At 35.0% G+C, this 23,099-nt stretch overlaps 2 protein-coding genes across 3 annotated transcripts; one reads left to right on the top strand and one right to left on the bottom strand.

Annotated features, from left to right (window-relative positions):
- Positions 1–607: 607 nt before the first annotated feature.
- LOC122045772 (developmentally-regulated G-protein 3) lies at positions 608–14,444 on the top strand. Its single transcript, XM_042606143.1, has 10 exons — positions 608–765; positions 1,207–1,260; positions 2,329–2,502; positions 3,289–3,360; positions 11,574–11,633; positions 11,823–11,932; positions 13,346–13,645; positions 13,776–13,967; positions 14,062–14,113; positions 14,191–14,444. The coding sequence occupies exons 1-10, from the start codon at positions 724–726 to the stop codon at positions 14,239–14,241; spliced, it is 1,107 nt and encodes a 368-aa protein (XP_042462077.1). The 5' UTR covers positions 608–723; the 3' UTR covers positions 14,242–14,444.
- A 649-nt stretch (positions 14,445–15,093) lies between these two features.
- On the bottom strand, positions 15,094–19,003 carry LOC122045773. Of its 2 annotated transcripts, XM_042606144.1 has the most exons (4): positions 18,762–19,003; positions 18,407–18,682; positions 16,229–16,313; positions 15,094–15,383 (listed from the first exon to the last, which is right to left on the bottom strand). In XM_042606144.1, the coding sequence occupies exons 1-4, from the start codon at positions 18,777–18,779 to the stop codon at positions 15,256–15,258; spliced, it is 507 nt and encodes a 168-aa protein (XP_042462078.1). In that variant the 5' UTR covers positions 18,780–19,003; the 3' UTR covers positions 15,094–15,255. The 2 variants fall into 2 exon arrangements, with proteins under 2 accessions (XP_042462078.1, XP_042462079.1); XM_042606145.1 differs by lacking the exon at positions 16,229–16,313.
- Positions 19,004–23,099: the final 4,096 nt, after the last annotated feature.

Raw genomic sequence — 23,099 nt, 5'->3', positions numbered from 1 at the left:
TATTTATATGAATCATCTTCTATTTATGTGCTCAAAACATAATTCAATATTTAACTCTATATAATATAGCGGGTTTAACAATTATTTTATAATTTTTTTAAAAATATTTTTGTGATGATTAAAACATTAGACGTTTTTATTCATTTCAACCATTTATTTATATTATATATAAACTATATATCTCAAACCCTTTATCTTATTAAAAAATATGATACTGAGTACTTAAACCACTTAATTATATATAATTTTTTATTTCATATTTTATTACATATAATATTATTAAATTTAAATTGAATCTATTTTAATTTTACTCTACTAAATTTAAAAAACTTTTTCGTCAATATTCAAATTTAATATTTATTCTTTCCAAATGTCTAACTATTAAAATAATATTACGTACCAGGAAAGGGTGGGTTTTTAATATTTTTAAAAACAAAATGCTTTTAAGTTTTTTTTTTAAATTTTTGTCCATCTCTTATAATCCTCCATTTTAATTTTTTTTAATTATTTAATTTTAGAAGTCCAATTTAGATAATAAATCCAATTTATTTAAAGTTTAGTGTAACTTTTATATTTATATAGTAATTTAAAATTCTTTAATAATTCTCCCGAGTCCCTTCCCTCTCCGCTTTCCTTACGGCTCCGCCGCAACGTCCGAAACCTCTAGACTGTTCGCCGTCTGAAGGGTAAAGGCGAGCTCGTTTGGCAGATCGGTGAGCAGCAATGGCTACCGTCATGCAAAAGATCAAGGACATCGAAGACGAGGTAACCTAATCTCATAGTCTTCAATAATCCTCTCTCCATCTTGTTCGATCCCCTCTGCGAATCAATCCTGGGATATTTCTCGACCTTCGTTTGGGTGTCCGATCAGACTTAGCTTCCCATGGGTGAGTTGAGTCTAGTTGAGTTGCTCGCGGAGTTCGGAGTGGTCGTGATCGTCTCTGATTTGGCCAGTACGGGGCCTGCTTGCATTTACTTGGGCATTTGTTATTTTGCTTGATGGCGTTCATTTTTCCTTGAAAAATTTGGAACTGATTGCGTGTGTGGATTTAGTGATGGTTATTTAGAAGATGAGTGGTCCATTGCAGTTCCGGCTTCTACTATGGATATATTTCAGTGATCAGTTTTACAATTTAATCTTCTGTCATTGTATTCTTTGGACTACAGTTAAGATGCTAATGGTGTCAATTCTATTTTTTGTTGTAGATGGCACGGACGCAGAAGAATAAGGCAACAGCACACCATCTCGGCCTACTGAAGGTTATTCTCCTTACCTTTTCATCTGCTTGAAGTTGCTTATGCGAAACTTCTAGCTGTTAGTCCTAATTATCAGGGAGTAGGTTTCTATATTTATACATTAAAATGTTTTATCTTTCATAGAGAGGAACTTTAAGTCCTCATCAAGGATTTGATTGTTGTTGTTGAACTTGATGTTCTTAATAAAGATTTTTTTTTTTTTTATGGTAAGCAGGTTCTTGGTCATAAGTCTAGCTGATGGGAAGTTGATTCTATTTATTTACTGTGATCCAATATTAGATTATGGTTCCTTGCTTATGTCAACATGATGGATACTTATTTACTCAACCCCCCCCCCCCCTCAGGTCATGGAGACTCTCTAACACTGCCTAACAGAATCGTTATCAACTTGATAATTCTGTCTTGAGTATGTACCGGCCACCATGAGCTTGACTTACTTGAGACACTGACATTGTCTAAGATCATGGAACTCTTCCAACAATGAGATCCTTCTGATAAGCAGCATTCTTTGCCTTTTGGATTTCTTTGCCAAACTAATTTTGTTGTTTGTTATCCTTTGATGTAGAGGAACCATTTTCCTTAAGAGAAGTGGATCTATCTCCTAATAGTTCATAACTATTAAGCCATATTTAGTTGTTTTTAGCTGGAAGGATAAGATGATGTGTTGGTTATGGTGGTGAGTGTTTTTAGCTCTTCTAGCTATAGAACAAGCTGCTGCATTGCAGGAAAGAAGAATAAATGCTTAGTTGGCCCACCTAGAATCCATTAAATTGCACTGCTCCTCATCCAGCATTTTAAAATGTTTCCTCTAGGAAATTGGAATCACCTTGGTGCATCATCATCCAATCATTAAGCTAAGTAGGTAATCATCAGTGATAAACAATCTTGTGCTCGTGCAAGAGAAAGGAAAATGAGAACTTATTATTATCTGCAGTACCATTCGTACAATAGTTTTTGTATTTCTATGGTTTCATTTTATTTGCTATGACTCATTTTCTTTCAGAGCATGTGACTGTTTCCTTTTGTCTTTTATTTTCCTGTGTGCATTTATTGATTGTTATATATGTGAAGGCAAAACTTGCAAAGCTACGACGGGAGCTCTTGGCTCCTCCTTCCAAAGGTGGTGCTGGTGCTGGTGAAGGCTTTGATGTTACTAAAAGTGGAGATGCACGGGTTGGTCTAGTGGGATTTCCCTCTGTTGGAAAATCGACACTGTTAAATAAATTAACTGGCACTTTCTCAGAGGTATACCACTTTTATTCTTTGTATTGTGTTCACACCTGTTTTTTTGTTTCATCGTTGTTCGTATCAATTTCCTTCTCTTCCAGTTCACCTCAAAGATTAATACAATTCTATGTCCAACTCTTTGTTCATGTTGCAAGTATTTGATTTGTTAGTCAAAATGATGGTTTTGCAATTGACACTGCCACAATCAAGACCTGAATATTTCTTGTTTCTATATGTTTTCATCTTAACTTCTCTACAATCATTCAGAAAATTCAGTTTAGCAGATGTCTAGTTAGAAACTGATGATGCATATAAGCAATCTTAGTAGGTTGCTGATGGCTACTTTAGAAAATAATTTAGGTTTTTTAAACGGTTGCTTTGAAGTATTATTTTTTTTCAAGAATTTATGATTGAGATTTTCATATGCTACTTTAAGATTCCTCTTTTTATTGGCTATTTGAGTCGATGTATTGGTCAACCAAACTGGCTTGCTCGATCTGTTCTAATTTTAGAGATACTTGATCCCATATTTTATTTAATCCATCCTATTTGGTTGATTCAGTCAATGATAGAATGTTGGATAAATCCATGTAGCCAATCCCAAGTAGTTTGCTCAAAATTGCCTGTTGTTGTTATTTGAGCTGATGCTGTATTATGTATTCTGAAGGATAATATGTTTTTTATGTGCTAAATTTGTTTTGTTTAAGTTTTTTTCTCTCTAGAAAACAATATCTATTGGTTTTATATTTGTCAAGTCCAGCGAAATGTGTCTTTTTACAACTCCAAACGTCGTTGATGTAACAGGTTGCTTCATATGAGTTTACAACTTTAACCTGTATTCCTGGTGTCATCATGTATAGAGGCGCTAAAATTCAGGTAACTCATTAAGTTCTTATTACTGTTCAAGCATGTTGAGATGCAGTTATCTCTCATTATATTGGGTTTATGATATAATTTAGTTCATTTATTACCCCCATCATGTCACTAATTTTGCCTGCCCATTTATTGCTGTTCTCAGCAACTCTTGTGTGTTGGCTACTCAGGTTGAGTGCATTCTGAAAGCCTGAGATTGAATAGGTTCTTGTTGAACAAGATAACAAAGAGGAAGTAGCACCGAATTTACTTCCCCTAACGGAAAATATATGATTGTTGTGAATTTGGAAGAAGGATTTTAGGCTCTTACTGTCACGTCCCGAGAGTATACTTGTCCTCTAAAGTGAACGGTACCCTCTAGTGATAATATATGAAATAATTAATATCAAATCACTTAAATACAACACCACAAGCTACAAAATGATAAATGCATGTATGTATGGATGTACACGTGAACATACTCAAAATCTGATATAGAAAGAAACTACAACCATACACAACAGGAACAATAAAATAAAGCAACTCAACGAAAACCCAACTCGAGCGAGACTAGCAATCAGGACCTCTGAGCGACACACATCCTATATCTGCTAACCTGAAAGTCAAAAGAAAAGCAAAGGGTAGTGAGTATAACAACTCAGTGGATAGAAGAAGATAGTGTATAATAATATATTGACAGGAGATCAAAGGATGCAGTCTCAGATAAAATATTTACTAACCAACGTAGGTGTCCTAAAATAATCACCAGCTAACCAAAAGTATAATCAATAACATAACACTTCACTAACTGCTCAACTAAGTATAACCAACAAATCGGGAGTACATACAGCACATTCAAACCTGCACTAACAAACACATGACTGATATATAGCAAGTATATAACAAACATTGATTGCAGGAAAACACTCTACCACGGATGGTCCCGTGGGTAGTCAGGGTAAATGACTAATCACTGCCCGCGGGAGAACGTTCTACCACGGATGGTACCGTGGGCGGACAGGGTAAATAACTAGTCTCTACAGGAGAACGCTCTACCACGAATGGTCAGGGTATATACCAATGGTCATTAACGACTCTCTCACCCACGCATGGGAGACAGGATATACTAACGGTCGCTGACGACTTTCTCAACCACAAATGGGAGACAATGGTTGACAGGATATACCAACAGTTGCTGACGACTCTCTCAACCATGAATAGGAGACAATGGTCGACAAGGTATAGCAACCAAGGGTCTAGTAGGATCCTCGAAACCCTATCCTATGGTATAATTCTACTAATGTATAGGCATGAGCCTATATAACTAGTAAGGGTCTACTAGGATACTCGGTGCCCTATATTACGATATAATCCTACTAATATGTAGACAGAACATAGACAATCACGTCCTCAAGTTACTAGTAACCTAGCATTAATATCTCGACTAATTCCTTGAAATCATCTCAGATATAATAAACATCGTGATCAAGATCAAGTAATCCTAGGGGTTGATTCAAAGGGGAAATCCTAGTGGAATACACTACCCTTTTTCTAGGAGTGATTTCCATCAAGTACAGGTCAGTATAATCTCACTAACATATATGCCCTCACACCAGTATATAACTATACTACATATAATATCAGTGGTCTATAGGCACGAGCCTAAGTATATAACACATACTTTAACACAAATGCATGAACATAAGCTATAGGTCTAATTAACAATAAGGGTCTATTAGGATACTCAATATCCTACACCATAGTATGAGTAACAAACACAGGTTTAGTAAGATGTTCAATATCCTATACTACGGTATGATCATCCTAACAATAAACACAAAGTCAAATCATCCACTAAAGGGTCTAGCAAAATATCCAATGTCCTACACTAAGGTCTGGTAATATCATGCATATATATATCAACACAATCATGGATAATAAACAAGGCTACATAGTTATCAACAATAGATTAACGTATAAGGACAACAATAAGGTATCAAACTCAGGAATAATATAGCGCATAGTTAAGGTAAGCAAGTAGCTGTGATTCAATCAAAACATGACAATAAATAATCCTGCACTATAATCAAAGCTCGCAAAAGACAAGCAGAATCTACCCACCTCGATGTAGCGTGTCTAAATCATTTAAGTCCGTGAAATCGCATTGAGCTCAAATCCTACAAATATAGGATATAGGGAATCTAAGAGTTTATTAATCAATAATCAAACCCTATTGATTAATTAATTAACTTTTTAATTTATTTATCCCTTGATTAATTAATCAACTCACTAATTAATTAATAATTCAACTAATCCAATGGTTAGTAAAACTAATTTATCTATAATCACATCATATGTTAATCCATTAATCCACCTGTCATTTGATTCACATTAATATATCCCTTATCAAATGATTCGTTAATCAACTTAACTTAATAGATATTAATCAATCTATTAATCTATCAATGAATCACTAAATCAAACTTAATTAATTATCAATTATCTACTCATTAATTAAGTTAGACCAATTGATTATTTTCTCAATGAAATTGATTAATCATATAAACCTCATTAATTAATCGAAGATCATTTAATAAATCAAACAAACTTTAATTAACAAGCTAATTAATTAAACATATTAACTACATAATATTACCCAATTGATTAAACAAATCTTAATTAATTAACTTAGTAACACTAACTAAATCTATGAACTAATTAATCAGCCTAATGAAACAATAAATGGCTTTACCGGAGGCAACGGCGGCAGCAACGCTAGGGTCGGGGCAGCAACTACAATGAGATCGCAGACATCGAGGGACAAACGATGGAGGGTGTGGAATCACATCGCAGTCGTGAACGAACCAGTGTGGCTGGAACGGCTCGTGACGGTAGTGCCAAGGGAACACCCAGCCACATCCGGAGGATGTTCTTGGTGGCTGGCAGACCCTTGCGAGGGTTGTACGCGCACAGGGATGGCAGAGGTCAAACGGCGGTGGTTGTTGCTCGGGGAAGACAATGCGGAGGGAAGAAAATAAACACTGCATGGGCTCGGATCGACTGCGTGGCAAAGAGCAGTACTGCTAGTGCACGAGGAAGAGATGCGGTGTCGGCTCGGATCACACAGCGAAACTATCGTCGCGAGATCCCATCGAAGAGGAGGGAGGAGAACTAGAGATGGACACTGATCTTGGCCGCTCGCGAGGTCAGCGGAGTAGTCGGCGACCAACCATTGGTCGAGACGCCCGTTGATCGTGCGCGGTGAACAGCACTGTGCGTGCGCGAGAGATGAATGACGAAGGAGACTGGTGTGGCGACGGACAGCCGCCAGTGCTCACGGGGAGGTAGGGCTGCTCTCGATGGCCGGAGTAGGGGTTCTTCGACACGGCAAGAAGCTCGGCGATGGTGCACCGCGTGCGTGCAGTGCAAGAGGGAGGTGAGTTGATCAACTTAGGGTTTAATAAGAGAAACCTAACTTTATAATCAATCAACTCCCACTTTAAATGGGTATTCTTAAACAGGTTTTTTCTCTTATTCATTTATCTCCATGAAATATTAAAATATTCCTTTAAAATCCATAAAAAATCCAATAAATTTTATAAATTCATATAAACTTATTTCCTGATACATTATCCACTAAAACATTTTTATTTTCCTGAAAAAATTAAATTGTCATATTTTAATTATTTTCTTCTTTATCTACATTTTTGGTATATATATATATATATATATAAGCTGCACCTCAAGCGTGCACGCTTGAGAGGCAGGGCCTAGTACCTCAATTGAACCAGCAACCTATATTAATAAAGATTGCACTTGTCCAAATAAGGATCATGTTTGTTAAATGTCCAAGAAAACTAGAAATACTTGGCTGTACTAACCTATCTAGATCCTTCTTTAGAAACAAATACATAAAATCTTGAGCACTTAGATCTTCCTACAGATTTACTCTTTGTAGCATATTTACTTCACTTATTAAACACTCAACCCACCGTAGACTCCCTAATTTCTAGATTGGAGAAAATATACTAGGAAAGCGATAAAATCTAGTGCAAACTTCCCATAATAAATCTAGATCTAACAATTAAAAAACAAGATTTAAGATATACTAATTGAAAAGCAGAAGAATGCATCATGCACATTAAACAATTAGTAAATATAGGAGCATTCCAACGATCCACATCCAGACATAACAACCCGACATTTATACTAAATAAAGGATTTGAGAAAGACACGGATAGTCAAGAATGATCTTTAATTACAAACAGTTAAATGATAACTGTTAAGATGATAGATACAAAATATCAGATAAAGACCAACTTCTAAACAAAATTCAAAACTCAAAATGGTATTCCAAGTTTCATATGAAGTTAGGATTCTGGTAGGTAAAAATGCATCCTGAGTCAGTTGAATGGACCACCTTCTCATGTCCAGAAGGACATTTTGAATTGTTAGTTATGTCATTTGGACATAAAGTAGCACTACAAATTTTCCAAAGAAAAATGGATGATATTTTTATAAATGTCTCTATGTTTACATGTGTCTATATCGACGATGTTCTAGTCTTCTCAAAAACAAAAGAGGAATATTTTGCAAGTACTATTTTCAACCTTTTTGAGAAATATGAACTCATTATCTCTAGAAAAAAAGATAAAGCTGGCTATAAAACATATAGACTTTCTAGGAGCGAAAAATGACCCTCCAACCACATATTACTGCAAAATTACTAGCATTTCCAGATAAAATGGAAGATACAAAGATTTTACAAGCCTTTCTTGGACTACTTAACTATGCTAGACATTACTTACAAAATATTGGCAAAATTAATAACCCTCTATACAATAAAACTTCAATTCCTAGGCAAAAGATATTTTAATTAACACGATATTGACCTAATAAAACAAATCAAAGAAATGGTAAAAAACATTTTAGTTTTAACTCTTCCTTTAAATTATCTGGTAATCGAAACAGATGGTTGTGAGTCAGGATGGGGAGGAGTTTTATTCAGAAAAGTTTTCAAATGTGACCCTAAAACATCTAAAGCCCTATGTAGATATGCTTCAAGAAAATACAAGGAAAAAGGACATTTGACTTCCCTCGATTATGAATTCTGGCGGTCATTTATTGTCTTGATGCATTCATGTTATTTATTTGCAACAAGCAAGAAATTACTATCAGAATTGACTGGGAAGCTATAGTCAAATACAGACAGCAAACAAAGAGTTTAAGAAAAACTTAACCACCAAGCTGTGACTTAAATTCACAGAAGGATTAAAATCAATTGGAAACATATTAAGGGAATACTAGCGGATACTTTATCTAGACTATTATATTAAACTTCACTAAATATTTCAGGATTATGGATAGACAAAAAAAGGTATGAACTTTGCCATGAAAACCATGTGGTTTGACAATCAAGAATTACAACAATTTATAAAACACGAGGAACAATTTTTTAGGCAGGGCATGGCATATTTTTATATACATCATAAATATATTTATCTTATAATTATTATATATAAATAAAAAAAAATACCGAAACTATATCGGTACGGCACGATACGATACTAAAATCGTATCGTTCCGGTCTGAGACCGAAACCTCGGCATGGGTCAAAATTTTAAACCTTGACCTGGTATACCAAAATTTTATGCTTCGTGTCGAAGTTGTGTAAATTAGTGAACAGTAGAAGTGAACAGAAAATGTGAATTGTAATTGTGAACGGTAAAAAGTAAATAAAAACTGTCAAGTTGGGTTTATGATGAATCTAGGCCAAGAGAGAGGATATCTTGTTCTTCTTATCCTAATATCAACCTGTTTATTTCCATTGAGCTTCACTTGTAAAGGATCTCACTGTCACTGTTGCCCCGGCTATTTTTAGGGTTAGGTTGAATGCCTTCCTTACTTAGCCTACCCAGGACTTAATCTGGCTAGGAGTTTGCTTATTCCTTATATAGTTACTGTTCCCATCAAGGTACTTTGACAAAGACTGAGGAAATTTTATGAGATTAAATTTTATGAAAGAGAAATAAGGCAAAGCCTTCTATGACCTAGTATAAGAAGTTAGTTCTTCATAAGGAAAGTTTTTATTGGTTCAATGGTGTGATGTTCAAAGGCGACAAATAAATTCTATAGTTAGAAGACCAAAAATGAATAAAACACAGGATTGTGGTCCCTTTATTGACCCCAGTAATAGCCCTAGTCCACCAAATGCACAGTCTAACCTTAACTAGGTTAGGATTGGTATTGTTCATTAGGTTTCACTAAAAAGTTTGAAATCACAAAATTGCTATAATTGCTCGTTAACAAAATCCATTCCTGCCAACTGTTTTGAGACCTGAGCATTGCTTAGTTGAAATACTCTAAAGTTCATCTAATTGCAGCAATTGAAACGCGCTGCTGCTAACCCTCCTAGACCATCCTGCTATTCTTCTCCATAAAGAAGTCTTGCACCTTACAGCTTTTGATGTCCCAGATTTAACCAATGGACACTGCACTTCAGCTGTGTTATCATAAACAGTCTCTAAGTAATAGTTCCCAGTTATCTTCTGTTTTCCGAACAGCCATATATTGTGCAACTTAGAATCATGGATGTTCTGGGATATGAAAAATACCTCTTGTTCCAAAGTCATAAATAATAGACCTGGAATTTACCTTTAATTTTTCTCTTATTAAGATAGTGATACAAGTTAAATTGCTGCTTTTATTTACTTGGAGAATTTAGTTCAATATACATGCCATAAAACAAATAGACATAGCACGAACAGAAACATGACCTCAAATGGAGAAAATCATAAGCACAGAAGAAAAGATAAATCTTATCGATCGAAAGTTGCTGCTGTTGTGCGTGTGGTTTTGAATCTCATCAATTGAATGATCTATGATTTGCATCTCATATATAGGAATGTTGTCTTTCATATGAGTTTGCAAACTTCTTGTTGTATCTGAAGAGCATCTAAATAATGCTCCAATACAACCTTAAGACTTTTGAGTTTCTGAATCCCTCCTTTCTTGTCGCAGATGCCATACATAACTCAGGCTACTCGATCTTCGGATCTACCCATTATTAAAGTTCACTCAGTTGTCAGTTCTGCTAATGCTGAAACTGAAATATTCTGGTTGGTAACTGTATTTGACTGATGCAGAAGGTTGATATCTCTTCTCAGTAGCAAGATTTTGAAGTTTATCCTCAGAAACTGAGATTGACATGCCCTTTTAAACCTCTATCACTTTCTGACTAACCACCTTGGTACCAGAGTCACATTAACATTTGCCTCAGAAAGCAGACGTTTGCAATGGATAATCGTTGTTCTTTCCTCGTGTTTGCATCCACAAAGCAAACGTTTGCCCCAGAAATTGCTTGCTTTAATAGTCTCATTTTCTGGGGCAAATGTTTGGTAAAATAGTTTGAATTTGATATCAAGGTCATTGTTGAGAAAGTGATGGAGGGGATTTTGAAGGGCCTGCCAACCTCAGTTTCTGAGGATGAACCTCAGAATCTTGATATTTAAGTTTGAAAGAGTATGTACGCTACAGGTTCAAAAAAGTCTGCTTAAGAAAAAATAAAATTGAAATGAAAATAGTCTCTACTGAGAAGAGATATTGACAGCATCAGTCAATTCCTCAGTGTCCCCATGCACTGTTGCCAACTAAAATCTTCCACTTTCAGTTTCTTACTGGGTTCCACAAAGCAATCAGGACATGTTGGCATTAAAGACTGGAAAAAAGGATATTTATGTGAAAAAAATCCATGAAACAACTTTACTTTACAGAACTGAGTGAGCTGTCCCAATGGGTAGTTTTGACGACCCGATGAAACTTGAGCCATGTATATGCCATCAGCGAAGACAAAGGAGGGATTTCACCAACTCAAAATTCTTAAGGCTGTATTGGAGCATTATTTAGATGGTCTTTAGATACACAAGAAGTTTCTCAGCTCATATGGAGGATGAAATTCTTATATAGAAGCAAATTATAGATATTTTAGCTGTACATAAGAAAAAAGTAATCCCCTCAAAACCACATGAACAGCAACAATATCAGCTTTCGTAATAGGATTTCGACTTTTAAATTAACTGTGTGAGGTTTCCTCTATGTGAGGTCATGTTCTTGTTTGTTCTATGTCACATATTGGTAAAGCCCATTTTGCATTGCATTTCATCTTCCTGTGGCTTTTCTAGTCTACTAATTTTTGTTTTTGTAAGATAGTCACATTCTAACATTTTGACTTTCTCTAGTTACTGGATCTACCAGGGATCATTGAGGGTGCAAAGGATGGAAAGGGTAGAGGAAGGCAGGTATGAAGTAGGTTTGCACAGTTAACATGTTGCCTTTTGTTGAAAGAATTTGACATTCTGAAGAAAATAGATTCAAAAGAAGAATTCACGCTTTCGCATGGTTATGTCATCCTAAAGATTGTCATCTCCTTGACTCCATCCTCCATGTGCTATACCAAATCCATTAATTCTGAAACAAATACTTGTCAGGTTATCAGTACAGCTAGGACATGCAATTGCATCTTGATTGTTCTTGATGCTATCAAACCAATAACTCATAAGCGGCTTATTGAGAAGGAGCTTGAGGGATTTGGCATAAGGTAAAGTAGGAGATGAGTTTATTTATTCTTATACTAGTATTGCTGAGTTAAATGAGAAAGTTAGAGGTGATATCAATTTCTTGTAAGATATGTAGATTTGCTAGTTCTTTATATTCTCCTGATTGTCTAGTTAGTTGCCATTGGTACTCCATTGGGTCCCCAGACATTGTTCAAATATTACTTCAAAAGATCATTCTTGAACAACAAATAGCCATGTTGCAACAGTTCTTAAAGCATCAGGGCATCTATGTCAGAATGATGCCCTGAGACTTAATAATAAAAAAAAAAAACTGAAGGATGGCAAAAGTTCTTTTCTGAAAAAAAAAGCAGATATGAAGGAATTTCTTCCAATATAGTCTGTCTTTTGTATATCGCCGGTTAAAGCTCAAACATTCAGACTGATGCTTTTGACAAAATTGAGAACATTTTTTGGATACACGTTAATGGCCACTGTTTCTTCTGTTGGTATGGCATTCTTCCCTAGAGTTTTGACTTTAGTTCCTATTTTGCATAAGATTCTGGTTTCTTTATCACCTTTGTGTCTTTTCTCTTTGTCGGTGGCCTGATTGGGTAGTGTGTTTCTAGTGATCATCTACATCTAAATCCTCAAAAAACTAATCTTGGAAGTTCTTTTCAGAAGCAAGCAGATATCAAGGAATTCCTTCCAATATAGGCTGTCTTTTTCATATTATTGTAGAAAATTCAAAGCATGCTTATAGTATCATATAATCTGATGAGTTTTCAAAATTATGAACCTTTTTGGATCTGGATCAATGGTCACTGTTTCTTCTGTTGGTATAGCATTTTCCTCACTAAAAGTTTGAGCTTTAGTTCCTATTTCACATAAGATGCTGTTTTTTTTTTCTCCTGTTTTTCACCTTTTTGTGGTTTACTCTCGCTATTGATGGTGTTTGTTGGTTAATGGGCTTCTAGTGATCATGTATGTCGTGGTCCTTGAGGATCAATCTTAGAGGCCATATACCATAACCGATGTACTACATCTGGGCACCCAACTTAAGGGCATCAGTGGCAGGGATCGTTCACATGTATTGTTGATTCAACTGAATAATTCTTTGCCATAAGCTCAAGCTGACATTTAGTGGATTTTTTGATAGACATTGAAAGTACCTGATACAAATCAATGATCAGATAGATTGCAATTCAGTATGCAACTTGATGTACATGTGCATGTGCAGCGCAGTTTTGTGTGGACATTTTCATTCAAGGATTTGATTTGAGTTATTGATGCATAAGAGTTCATGGTTTACATGTTTTGAAAGCTATTTGTAGTCGTTACAAAGTAGCAAATATTGTTACATTTATATCAATATTTTGAGTAAACTCCAAACTGATTCTCTCGTTACAATTCACTGATTGCAAAGGCATAGCCCTAATACTTTCATCAAATGGCAGGTTAAATAAGGAACCCCCTAACCTAACATTCCGAAAGAAAGACAAAGGTGGCATCAACTTCACCTCCACAGTTACAAATACACAGTTGGACCTTGAAACAGTCAAGGCAATATGTAGCGAGTACAAGATACATAATGCTGACATTTCCCTGAGATACGATGCTACAGCAGATGATCTAATTGATGTAATTGAAGGCAGCAGAGTTTACATTCCATGCATCTACGCCGTAAACAAGATAGACCAGATAACGGTTGAAGAATTAGAAATCCTAGACAAGCTTCCACACTACTGTCCGGTCAGGTATCAACTTATCTTTCATTTCCTTCTGTTCCCTATATTAAACCCACAACATGGTTGGTCGAGTTTTAAGAGGATTCTTATAGAAAGATATTCTTCAAGCGACTGATTGTATAGTGTAACTTCAAAACAGTGCTCACCTAGAGTGGAACCTCGATGGCCTTCTAGAAAAGATATGGGAGTATCTCGATCTTGTTCGGATCTACACAAAGCCAAAGGGCTTGAATCCGGATTATGAGGACCCTGTGATCCTTTCATCCAAGAGGAGAACCATAGAAGATTTTTGTAATAGAATTCATAAAGACATGCTGAAGCAATTTAAATAGTAAGTCATCTTGCCTCAAGTTGTGCCACTATTTCTTCTCTTCATTCTTCCAAGATGACCCCATTCATTTACTTGTACCGATCAAAATATGCAGTGCATTGGTTTGGGGTTCGAGTGCAAAGCATAAACCACAAAGAGTGGGCAAGGTAATGATCTATTTTATTGAGTTTACTTTAAATTCGCAATGATAATACTCGGTTGTGAAGCTCACTTAATGATACAGGAACATGAACTTGAGGATGAAGATGTGGTTCAGATCATCAAGAAACTGTAGACGTGTGAAAGAGGTTGATTCACTGTTGAATGAGAAGAGGTGAAACTCGGAGAACGACTCGAGTTAGAGTTGCACCATCTTGAGTAGGATCAAACAGGGAGCTACTTTTCAGAAGCTGTATTTCTGTTGGGAGTTGTTTTGGAGTATGGATTTGAATTACTTACATAGATGAGCAAATTATTTAAGGATGCACTTTTGTCAAATCCTGTTTTCTTTATCATTTCAATTATTGGTAAATTCCCAATAAATACTAGCAAATGTGTCTGACAAAGGGAAAACTAGAGCTCTATAATAAATCATGAACAAATTTAATGTTCATCTTAAAAATAACTTATATTTGTTCAATACTTAATTAATTAAATAAGTTTGTTAAACTAAATGAATAAATTGAATATATATATATATATATATATATATATATATATATATATATATATATATATATATATATATATATATGAATAATATTTGTAAACAATATTTATAAATAATATTCAATAATAAAAAATATTAATCAATATTCATCAATAAAAATTTTATTAAAAATAAATTTTTAAAATAAATCTCTATTATCAAACTTAATAATCTATCAAATAAATTTAAAATAAAAAAATTTCAAACAATTCAATAAGTGAATTGAGAGTTTGATAATATCTAAATAAATCAAGTTTAAACTTATAAAAAAATAAATTAAATTAAGTTTGAACAATCATGCTTGATTTATTTTAGACTTAATTTAACTTGACTCGATTACCTTATAAAATTTAACTTAGCTTGGTTTGTTTACCACCCTAGAAAAAACTTTATGCTTGCCAAGTTCCATCCATGACAAGAAGTTAAGAAGAGCAAACATTGAAGAGTCAAGAGTCAGAATTTCAGTAACATATAATTTATTTTACAATATTTTTTTTATTAGAGAACTTGCAAATAACAACCTCTTACAAAAAGAAGAGTAAGATTGTGTACAATAGATCTTTCCCCGAGACTCCGTATGATCATGCATCGGGCTGTCCTTTAGAACTTGCAAATAACACCATTAGCATTCAAACGAGAGAACTTGGTCCTGTGCGGTTGCATACAGCCGCAAGTGCCACTCATGCACCTATACAACACTGGAAGTACTCCCTGAATTTCTTCCTCCTCTGCAGACACCAAATTGAACAATTAAAAATAATGAGAAGAAGACATTGAGCAGACTATTTTCGTTTTCTCTCCCGAGAAGTCAAGGTTTTGTTAGTGTGGGCGAACTTAAACTATCATTTCTATATCTAAATTTGGATTTTTGACTTGCCATATCGACACTTGGAGTGTCATAATTTGGCACACTCCAAAGAATGCGCAGATTTAATCTTATAATATTTTTTTCATCAGCTAGTTTATTGTTTATCTCCAAATATAAATGTATCAACTAAAAGTTAACGGAATTAATATATAATAAGCTTTACTAATATTGAAGCATCACCCGAGAACATCAAGTTTTCTAGCATTTTAGTAGATCAGCCTCACAATCATTGAAGACTTATATTTAAGAGTGAGCAAAATCTCAATTAAATCGAAATAACTGAATTGATGGAATTAGAAAGTTAGATTCGATTAATTTAGAAATTATTTTTTTTAAAAAAAAAAATCTTGATTATTTTAATATATTTGGTTTAGTTTTAATTTTTAAATTCAAATTTTGATTAAACTGATTAAATCAAATCAATTTATTGATATGTCATGATCAATTAATTGATATATCTAGATTGACTGATATTATGCATTAGTCTATCACTAAAAAAATTTGATTAATTCAATAATCAATCCAATTAATTGATTTTTTTTATCGGTTTAATTTTTAATGGATTGCTAAGCTCTACTTATATTAAATAATGCTCCTCCAACATCATCTAGTATTAGTGCTGATTTCTAATTGTATCTCAAAGAATTAACCTGGGACTATAACAACTGGAACCGGAACAAACAGAAGTATTGGATATTTATGCACCTTTTTTGGTGCCACTCTTTATTGTCCCTAGTGCTTTGACTGGTACTTTCTTCCCTTTGCTTTGTGGTGTTTCATTCATGATCGACTAACAAAATTAAAGGAAGCATCATCCAAAAAAATTGTAAAAAGAAAAATCTTAGTAACTATTAGAGCATATCATTCATCCTAAGTGACCTAGTATTATCGGCCTCATGACAAGATATAAACATATAAATTAGTAGGTAATCCTCGAGCATAAGAACCAAGACAAATGACATTTACCTATAATGATATAGTATTGGTCTCGATCGATGGGAAGAATGACAACTTTTGACCATGCTAATCATTGTGGATCGACACTTGAACCATGTTCAAATGACAGATTGACTAACTAGGTTCTATGTGGCATCTTCGATAATGATTCTCTAAGTAATCTTCATATAAACATATTGATCGATGGGAAGAATGACAACTTTTGACCATGCTAATCATTGTGGATTGACCTGAAACCATGTTCAAATGACAAATAGACTAACTAAGTTCTACGTGGTATCTTCGATGATTCTCTAAGTAATCTTCATATAAACAAACATATCTTGTTCCGGTTGACACAATTGATATTTGCATAGATGTTTACTCCGATAGATTTTGTGATCAATTTTCAGTAGGTATAAAATATCTTGTTAGATGTCTGATCTTCTTGCAAAGGGCCGTTGTGCTAAAGTAAAAATCTCCCCATGATTTACTTGGCTTTAATTTACCGTGGGATAGATGATACTCGACTGTTTGAGGTGAACAATATCATATTTTACTCCCGTATAAATATATCTTGCTTTCCAAAACTGATATATGATGACAATAATTTACTCAATATTCACTCCTAGAATACAGAATGTGTGACAGATATGAAAAGAAAAAGTTTGGTCAGAATATGACTCAGACTTAATTTAAAGATTAACAAATTTGACAGAAAGTATTCAAATCCAAAACAAAAACTATTTTGTTGACCATAAGAACTGGGGCTCATTTCCTTAGTTATCTACACAATACAAGCTGATAAAAAGTCTTTAGTTGTGAGGGTTTTTTTTTTTTTGGATAATTTTGGTGTTTAGGTTTCACTTGACTAAGTCTAGAGATAGACGGTCTTTCTTCCTGATTCACCTATCGGATAAATCTAAAACACAACTTATGGTCGATTTTCAAAATATTCGTCCCTAATGAGATTATCCAACTTTTATGATCCGACTAATCCTAGAGATGACCAGTCCAGTCTCACAAAAGTTTCTCATCAGTCACTTGAGTAAATCAGGAAGCTCAGATGGATCATAATGGACGGTCCTCACAAGTAATTCGAACTTCTCATGTATAATATATCCTGGATTTGATTCGAACTTTCATTACTTAGGAAGCTCATCCCACCACTTACCATTGCACTGCAGTCCATCCCGGGGGCTGATCAATCTCTATCAATGAATCAATGTAGTCTGGCCTGCCACAACTATCAATGTATTCTGCCTGCCACCACTACAGTTGTCTTTAACTATTTGTCTACTTCCCTACAGCAGAAGATCAATAGTAAAAAAACACCCAGTGGGTTCCATTGCCATCCTAATGATATCAATTCATTTCGTGACCATCTCAATCTCATGGCCCAGACCTTAGTAAACACAAATTCCGTGGCCTATATTATATGATAGAACCCTAACACTTTCGTCAATTTGCTCCAAAATTGGCAAGTAATCATTATTGTTCCAGTGGCAAATTTTTGTCCAACACAGCCGATAAAATTTCTCATTTTCTTTCCTTGCCAAGAATTACTCAAAAACTCTCTTATTGTTTCACAAACAAAATCCCCTTTTTAGGTTAAATGGAATTCACAAGAGCAACCAATTGATCAAGAAAACTGAAATAATTGTAAGTAATTGCGGGAAGAAGTAGGTGAAAAGTTTTCATTGTTCTTCCAATGCCTAACCATGTCGACAAGATTTACTCTCTTTTTTTCATCAAGAATTAGCTCAAAAACTTTTTTTTTGTAGGAATTGTTTCATAAACTTATCGGCGTAGTAATCGATCTGTCACTGTTATTATCTCACTTTCTAAAACAAAATCCCAGTTTTCTATGTTAGCGGAAATCAGAAGAGCAAACAGAACAGAAATTGATGCAGAAATCAGTCGAAGAAGTCGGAGAAAAGAGCGTACGGTAGGGGAACCGTGGCTGTGGTGGATGGGGGGTCGGTGGAGATTCGATTCGGGATCGCTACGTCGGCGACGGTGGCGATCCTCTCCCTCGGATCCGTTGCCGGCGAGCTTGCTGAGCTCCTCCTCGTTGCCGAGGCTGGCGCGGGAGGGGTTCTTGTTGTGCTTGCGCATCTCGCGGATCTTGGAGAAGTCCATGGAGTAGTCGGGCACGCCGTTCTTGGTGTCCCACTCTCCGAACGCCGGCACCGACATCCACCCGCCCGTGCTGTGATTCTCCTGCCGAACAAAAGAGGAACCATCAGCCGAAGAGAAGATAGCCGACAGAGAGAGGGCGGTTAAAAGCAGCGGCGGTCACCTCCTTGGAATCGGCCATGGCTGGTGGCGGCGGAAGAACCCTACTTCAAAAGAGTTCGATCGACGGAGGAAGATTTATAGGAAGAAGAAGAAGAAGAAGGGGGGAGGAGATGTCAATCGAGTTGGAGCGAGGCTGGTCGACCTCGAGGTGAGTGCTCGAAGCACACCGCGTCAATGGCGATCGAAGTCGGCTCGCGGCGCCGACCATTGTAGTCGGCTCGCTTCAACCAACCGATTCACCTAAAATCTAATTTATTAACTTTTTAAATTAGTTTGAAGGTTTTATTAAATTTTAAAAAATAAAAAAATATTTTATTATCAATTTTTTTCAAGTAGGGATCCTTTAAGAGCAGATCTTCTAGTCCGCAAATTACGAATCAGGAAATGATTCATTATATGAGGACCATTGATTTAGATGGACCTCATCTCTAAATAAATGGGGTCCATTTAAATCAAAGGTCCATATCAGTGGACCATCTCTTAGTCCGTAATTTGCGTAGGATCCCTAGGACATAGGGATCCTCTGGTCCGTAAATTATTGACCAGGAGATGATCCACTAACGAGGACCTTTGATTTAGATGGACTCCACTTTTAAATAAGTGGGGTCTATTCAAATCAAAGATCCTCGTATAGTGGATCATCTCCTGTGATCCGTAATTTACGAATTAGAAGATCTATTTTCGTAATTTAGAAAAATAAATAAAAGAGTCTGGTCTATATATATTTATTAATATTTTAATTAAAATAAACAACAACCAATACAATGAAAGGGGATGTCCCACCGGTTACGCAGCAGCTGGTATAATAAAAAATTGATAAATCAATTAATATTATTGATAAGTCCGGGAGTAATTAGTCTGATGTAATGAAATTTTTTTTATTAATTTTTAGGATAAATCAAAAAATACATGTAATGAATGATCATAAGTCTATAATCCTCTATTTACAAGTTTCATTTGAAAAAAAAAATTATTATAAATATAAGATCACGACTTTAATTGGTTATTAGAGTTAAATTTTCAGCGGGTCTAAAATAATTAGTTAGATATCTAATTTTTCCGTATAAAATTCTACTATGTTAATTTGGATAAAATATCCCTTATAATAAGCAATACTCCAGTTAGCGAGGTTAGAGATCAAGAAAACGATTAACAGAGATAATAAAGGAGTTAAGTTGAATTGTGTTTAAATTATTTATTTAGTTTTTATTAAATTTATTCATGTTTATTTATTATTTTTTTATTGAACTTAAGCTTAACTCATTTTTTAATCAAATTCAATTAACGGCATTATTGTCCTATAAGTTAGATACATAGAGTGTTATATTTTCACGTATTTAAACTTGTTTTATAAACGTCAATGAACTCATTTCTTTTATTAAATAAACAAATTTATTAAATTGAATATTAAATTTGTTTATGAACCTTTAATTTATTTACGATTTAATCAACTGTAATTTTTAGAAAAGAATAATACTAAGCCTATGATTGTATAGGGTGCTAGGGTGCGTGCTAGGAGGAGGCTGAAATGAGAGTAAAATTTATTTTATTTGTATTTTTGGTGTTTGGTAGACAGAAATCAAAATTAAAATATCGGTTTCATAACTCTGATTTTATAACCCACTCTTCGTATTATCTATTATCCGAGATGATAAGTAATGATATGTTTATTATATAAAATTATGGGGTTGAATCATAGGATTATCGGAACGTAAATCTTTGGACCCTGTATAACTCATCCCACTACCACTTGCCCTCTTGGCTGCCGTGATTTACCTCCCTCGTGATGGCCTAGGGTCGGGTGCAGCGGGGGCGCTGGGGGTGAGCGATTTCACCTTTTTACCACATTAAACTCATTTCTCCTGTCCTCTCGGAGCGGTCTAGTGGCTAGTGCATGAGTTGTTGCCACCATGAGGTATGGGGTTCAAATTTCAACAAAGCCGAGGTAAATACCTCCCTTATGTGCTACTCACTATTCCAAAGACTAGTAGTCGTCCGTGATTTACCTCCTCCGTGTTGGCCGTGGGACGGGTTCGCGGGGGTGCTGGGGGTGAGAACGTATTCGCCTTTTGTCACCATTAAACTTATTTCCCCCGATCGTCAAGGTGTCATGGCCTGGGGTTAACGTTTCTGTCATGCGCTTATACCTACATTTACCTCCCTCCATATCTATGGAACCGGCTCTAGGGGGATCGCTGATGTGACGATTCCATATTTTTTTTTATTAAACTCATTTCCCCCGTTAGAGACGAGCCTATTTACCTTTTGACACCATTAAACTCATTCCCCCATTTCATCTTTTTTTTTTTTTTTGGACAACCCAACCCTCGCCTCTTTCCTTTTCTTCTCTACCCCACTTCTTCCCCACCCACCGTCATCTCTTCATCCCCATTCTCCTCCTCTTTTTTCTTTTCTTCTCCCTTTCTTCTCTTACTCTCTTCCTCTCGGCCGCCCCCCTTTCTTCTCCCCTCTTCTTCTCAGCACCTATTTCTCCTCCTCCTTCTTGCTCGACCGTCCGAGCTCCTCCATCCCCTTCCCCTTCTCTTCCTCCTCTCCTTTCTTCCTTTCTCATCCTTCTTCTATTTCTCCTTCCTTAATCTTATTGTCCCATCCCAAATTTGTCTGAACCAAAGCTGCCATCGAAAGGAGACTTTTGATTTTAGGGCAAACCAAAATTGTTGAAGAGAGGAGTTTAGGGTTTGAAGAATTTGCAATATGAAGAATTTATACAAGAATTCCAACCAAAAATCTAGTAATATTAGTGTTTGTGAAGAGGGAAATTTTCTATCGAAAATTCCTTCAAGTCGTATATGGTGTTTATATTTTTTTGATGTTAAATAATATTTATCTATTTATTATTTTAGGCATGGTTGTGGGTTGATCTATTTATTTTTTTTCTATTGTGAGTTGATCTATTTATTTTTGTTCTCGGATGCTATGAATGATTTTTTGAAATTATTATTTTTCCTAAGTGAATGACTTCTCCTCCCTCTGTTCACCTATGTTGAGTTTAGTTTTAGATAATTGTAAGATGAATATGTTTGATACGAAGACAAGGAATGGTTATAGAGAATGGTTGTTTTGTATGGTTTTGTTTTGATTTATTATTGGCGACATCAGTCATTATGTGATGTAGATAAATATGGCATGACCATCGTATAACAATAGAAGACATAGATTAATGTGCACTTTATGGAATATGTATGGAATGCTCATGGTTTATTTGTTTATCGTACTTTATCAAATTGCAATATTTGCATATCGTCGAAGTAAGATTCATCAAATAAAAAGTAGGGAGGACAAATAGATTACGCATATGGAATGGATGTTCAACCTTATAAAAGAGAGTGATGAAATAATATTAATGAACTTCGAATGGATAGGAGAACATTCAGGATATTGTGTGATATGATACAAGACGTTGGGGGTTTAAAAACCACAAAAAATGTCACCATTAATGAAATTGTGGCCTTATTTATCTATGTGTTGGCACATCATAAAAAAATTGAACGATCAGTCTCCTTTTAAAATGAAGTTGAGAGACAATGAGTTGTCATTTCAATCTATGTCTTCGAGCAATTTTATAACTGCACAACATATTACTCAAAAAAACTTAAACCAATATGCGATTATTGCAAAGAAGATATATGAAAACAATTTAAGATAAGAATTTTTTAATCACCTATAATTCTTTAGTTTAATTATATTTTTTTATTCCAATATATAATTCTAATAATTACCTCTAATTATTATAATTAAAATTTATTATAGGGTTGTTTAGATGCTTTAAACGGTACATTTATTTAAGTAACATCCTCTAAAAAAGAAAACAACATTATCGTACAAGAAAAGTGATGGTCACACTAGGTCATTGGGGCTTAGAGTCTACACTGATTGGCACTAGTGCTAGTTGGAGATTGTTAGCTAGAGCCCTAGAGCCAATCATTTGATGATTGTATTTTGGACTTGTTGTATCATATTCTATATAAATAAAGGCATTTGGTTTTTGGTTATTATGCTTACTTGTATTGGTGCCAAATAAACTAAGTATAATAACGTCCTTGAGTAGACGGTTCTCACCTATATCAATCGGTTAGTTGAACCGATAGTGAGATGATATAGGGAACATTACTCTTAATCCATTCATAGTCGAGTATTAACATTCAGGGACAATGTTAATGCAATAAGACTAGCATGTAGGTCAACTCGATGACTTGATCTCACAAGTCATGGATATAGAGATATCAAGTTGACACATGGGTATACATTAGAGAATGTATACTGAATGACCCGCCATGAGAAAGTATCATGGATCGTTATATGAGTGTCATATACTTTC

The sequence above is a fragment of the Zingiber officinale genome, chromosome 2B (genome assembly GCF_018446385.1).
Source record: "Zingiber officinale cultivar Zhangliang chromosome 2B, Zo_v1.1, whole genome shotgun sequence".
Lineage (NCBI taxonomy): Eukaryota > Viridiplantae > Streptophyta > Magnoliopsida > Zingiberales > Zingiberaceae > Zingiber > Zingiber officinale.
Note: the sequence above shows the minus strand (reverse complement) of the source record. Positions and strands in the feature narration are given on the sequence as shown.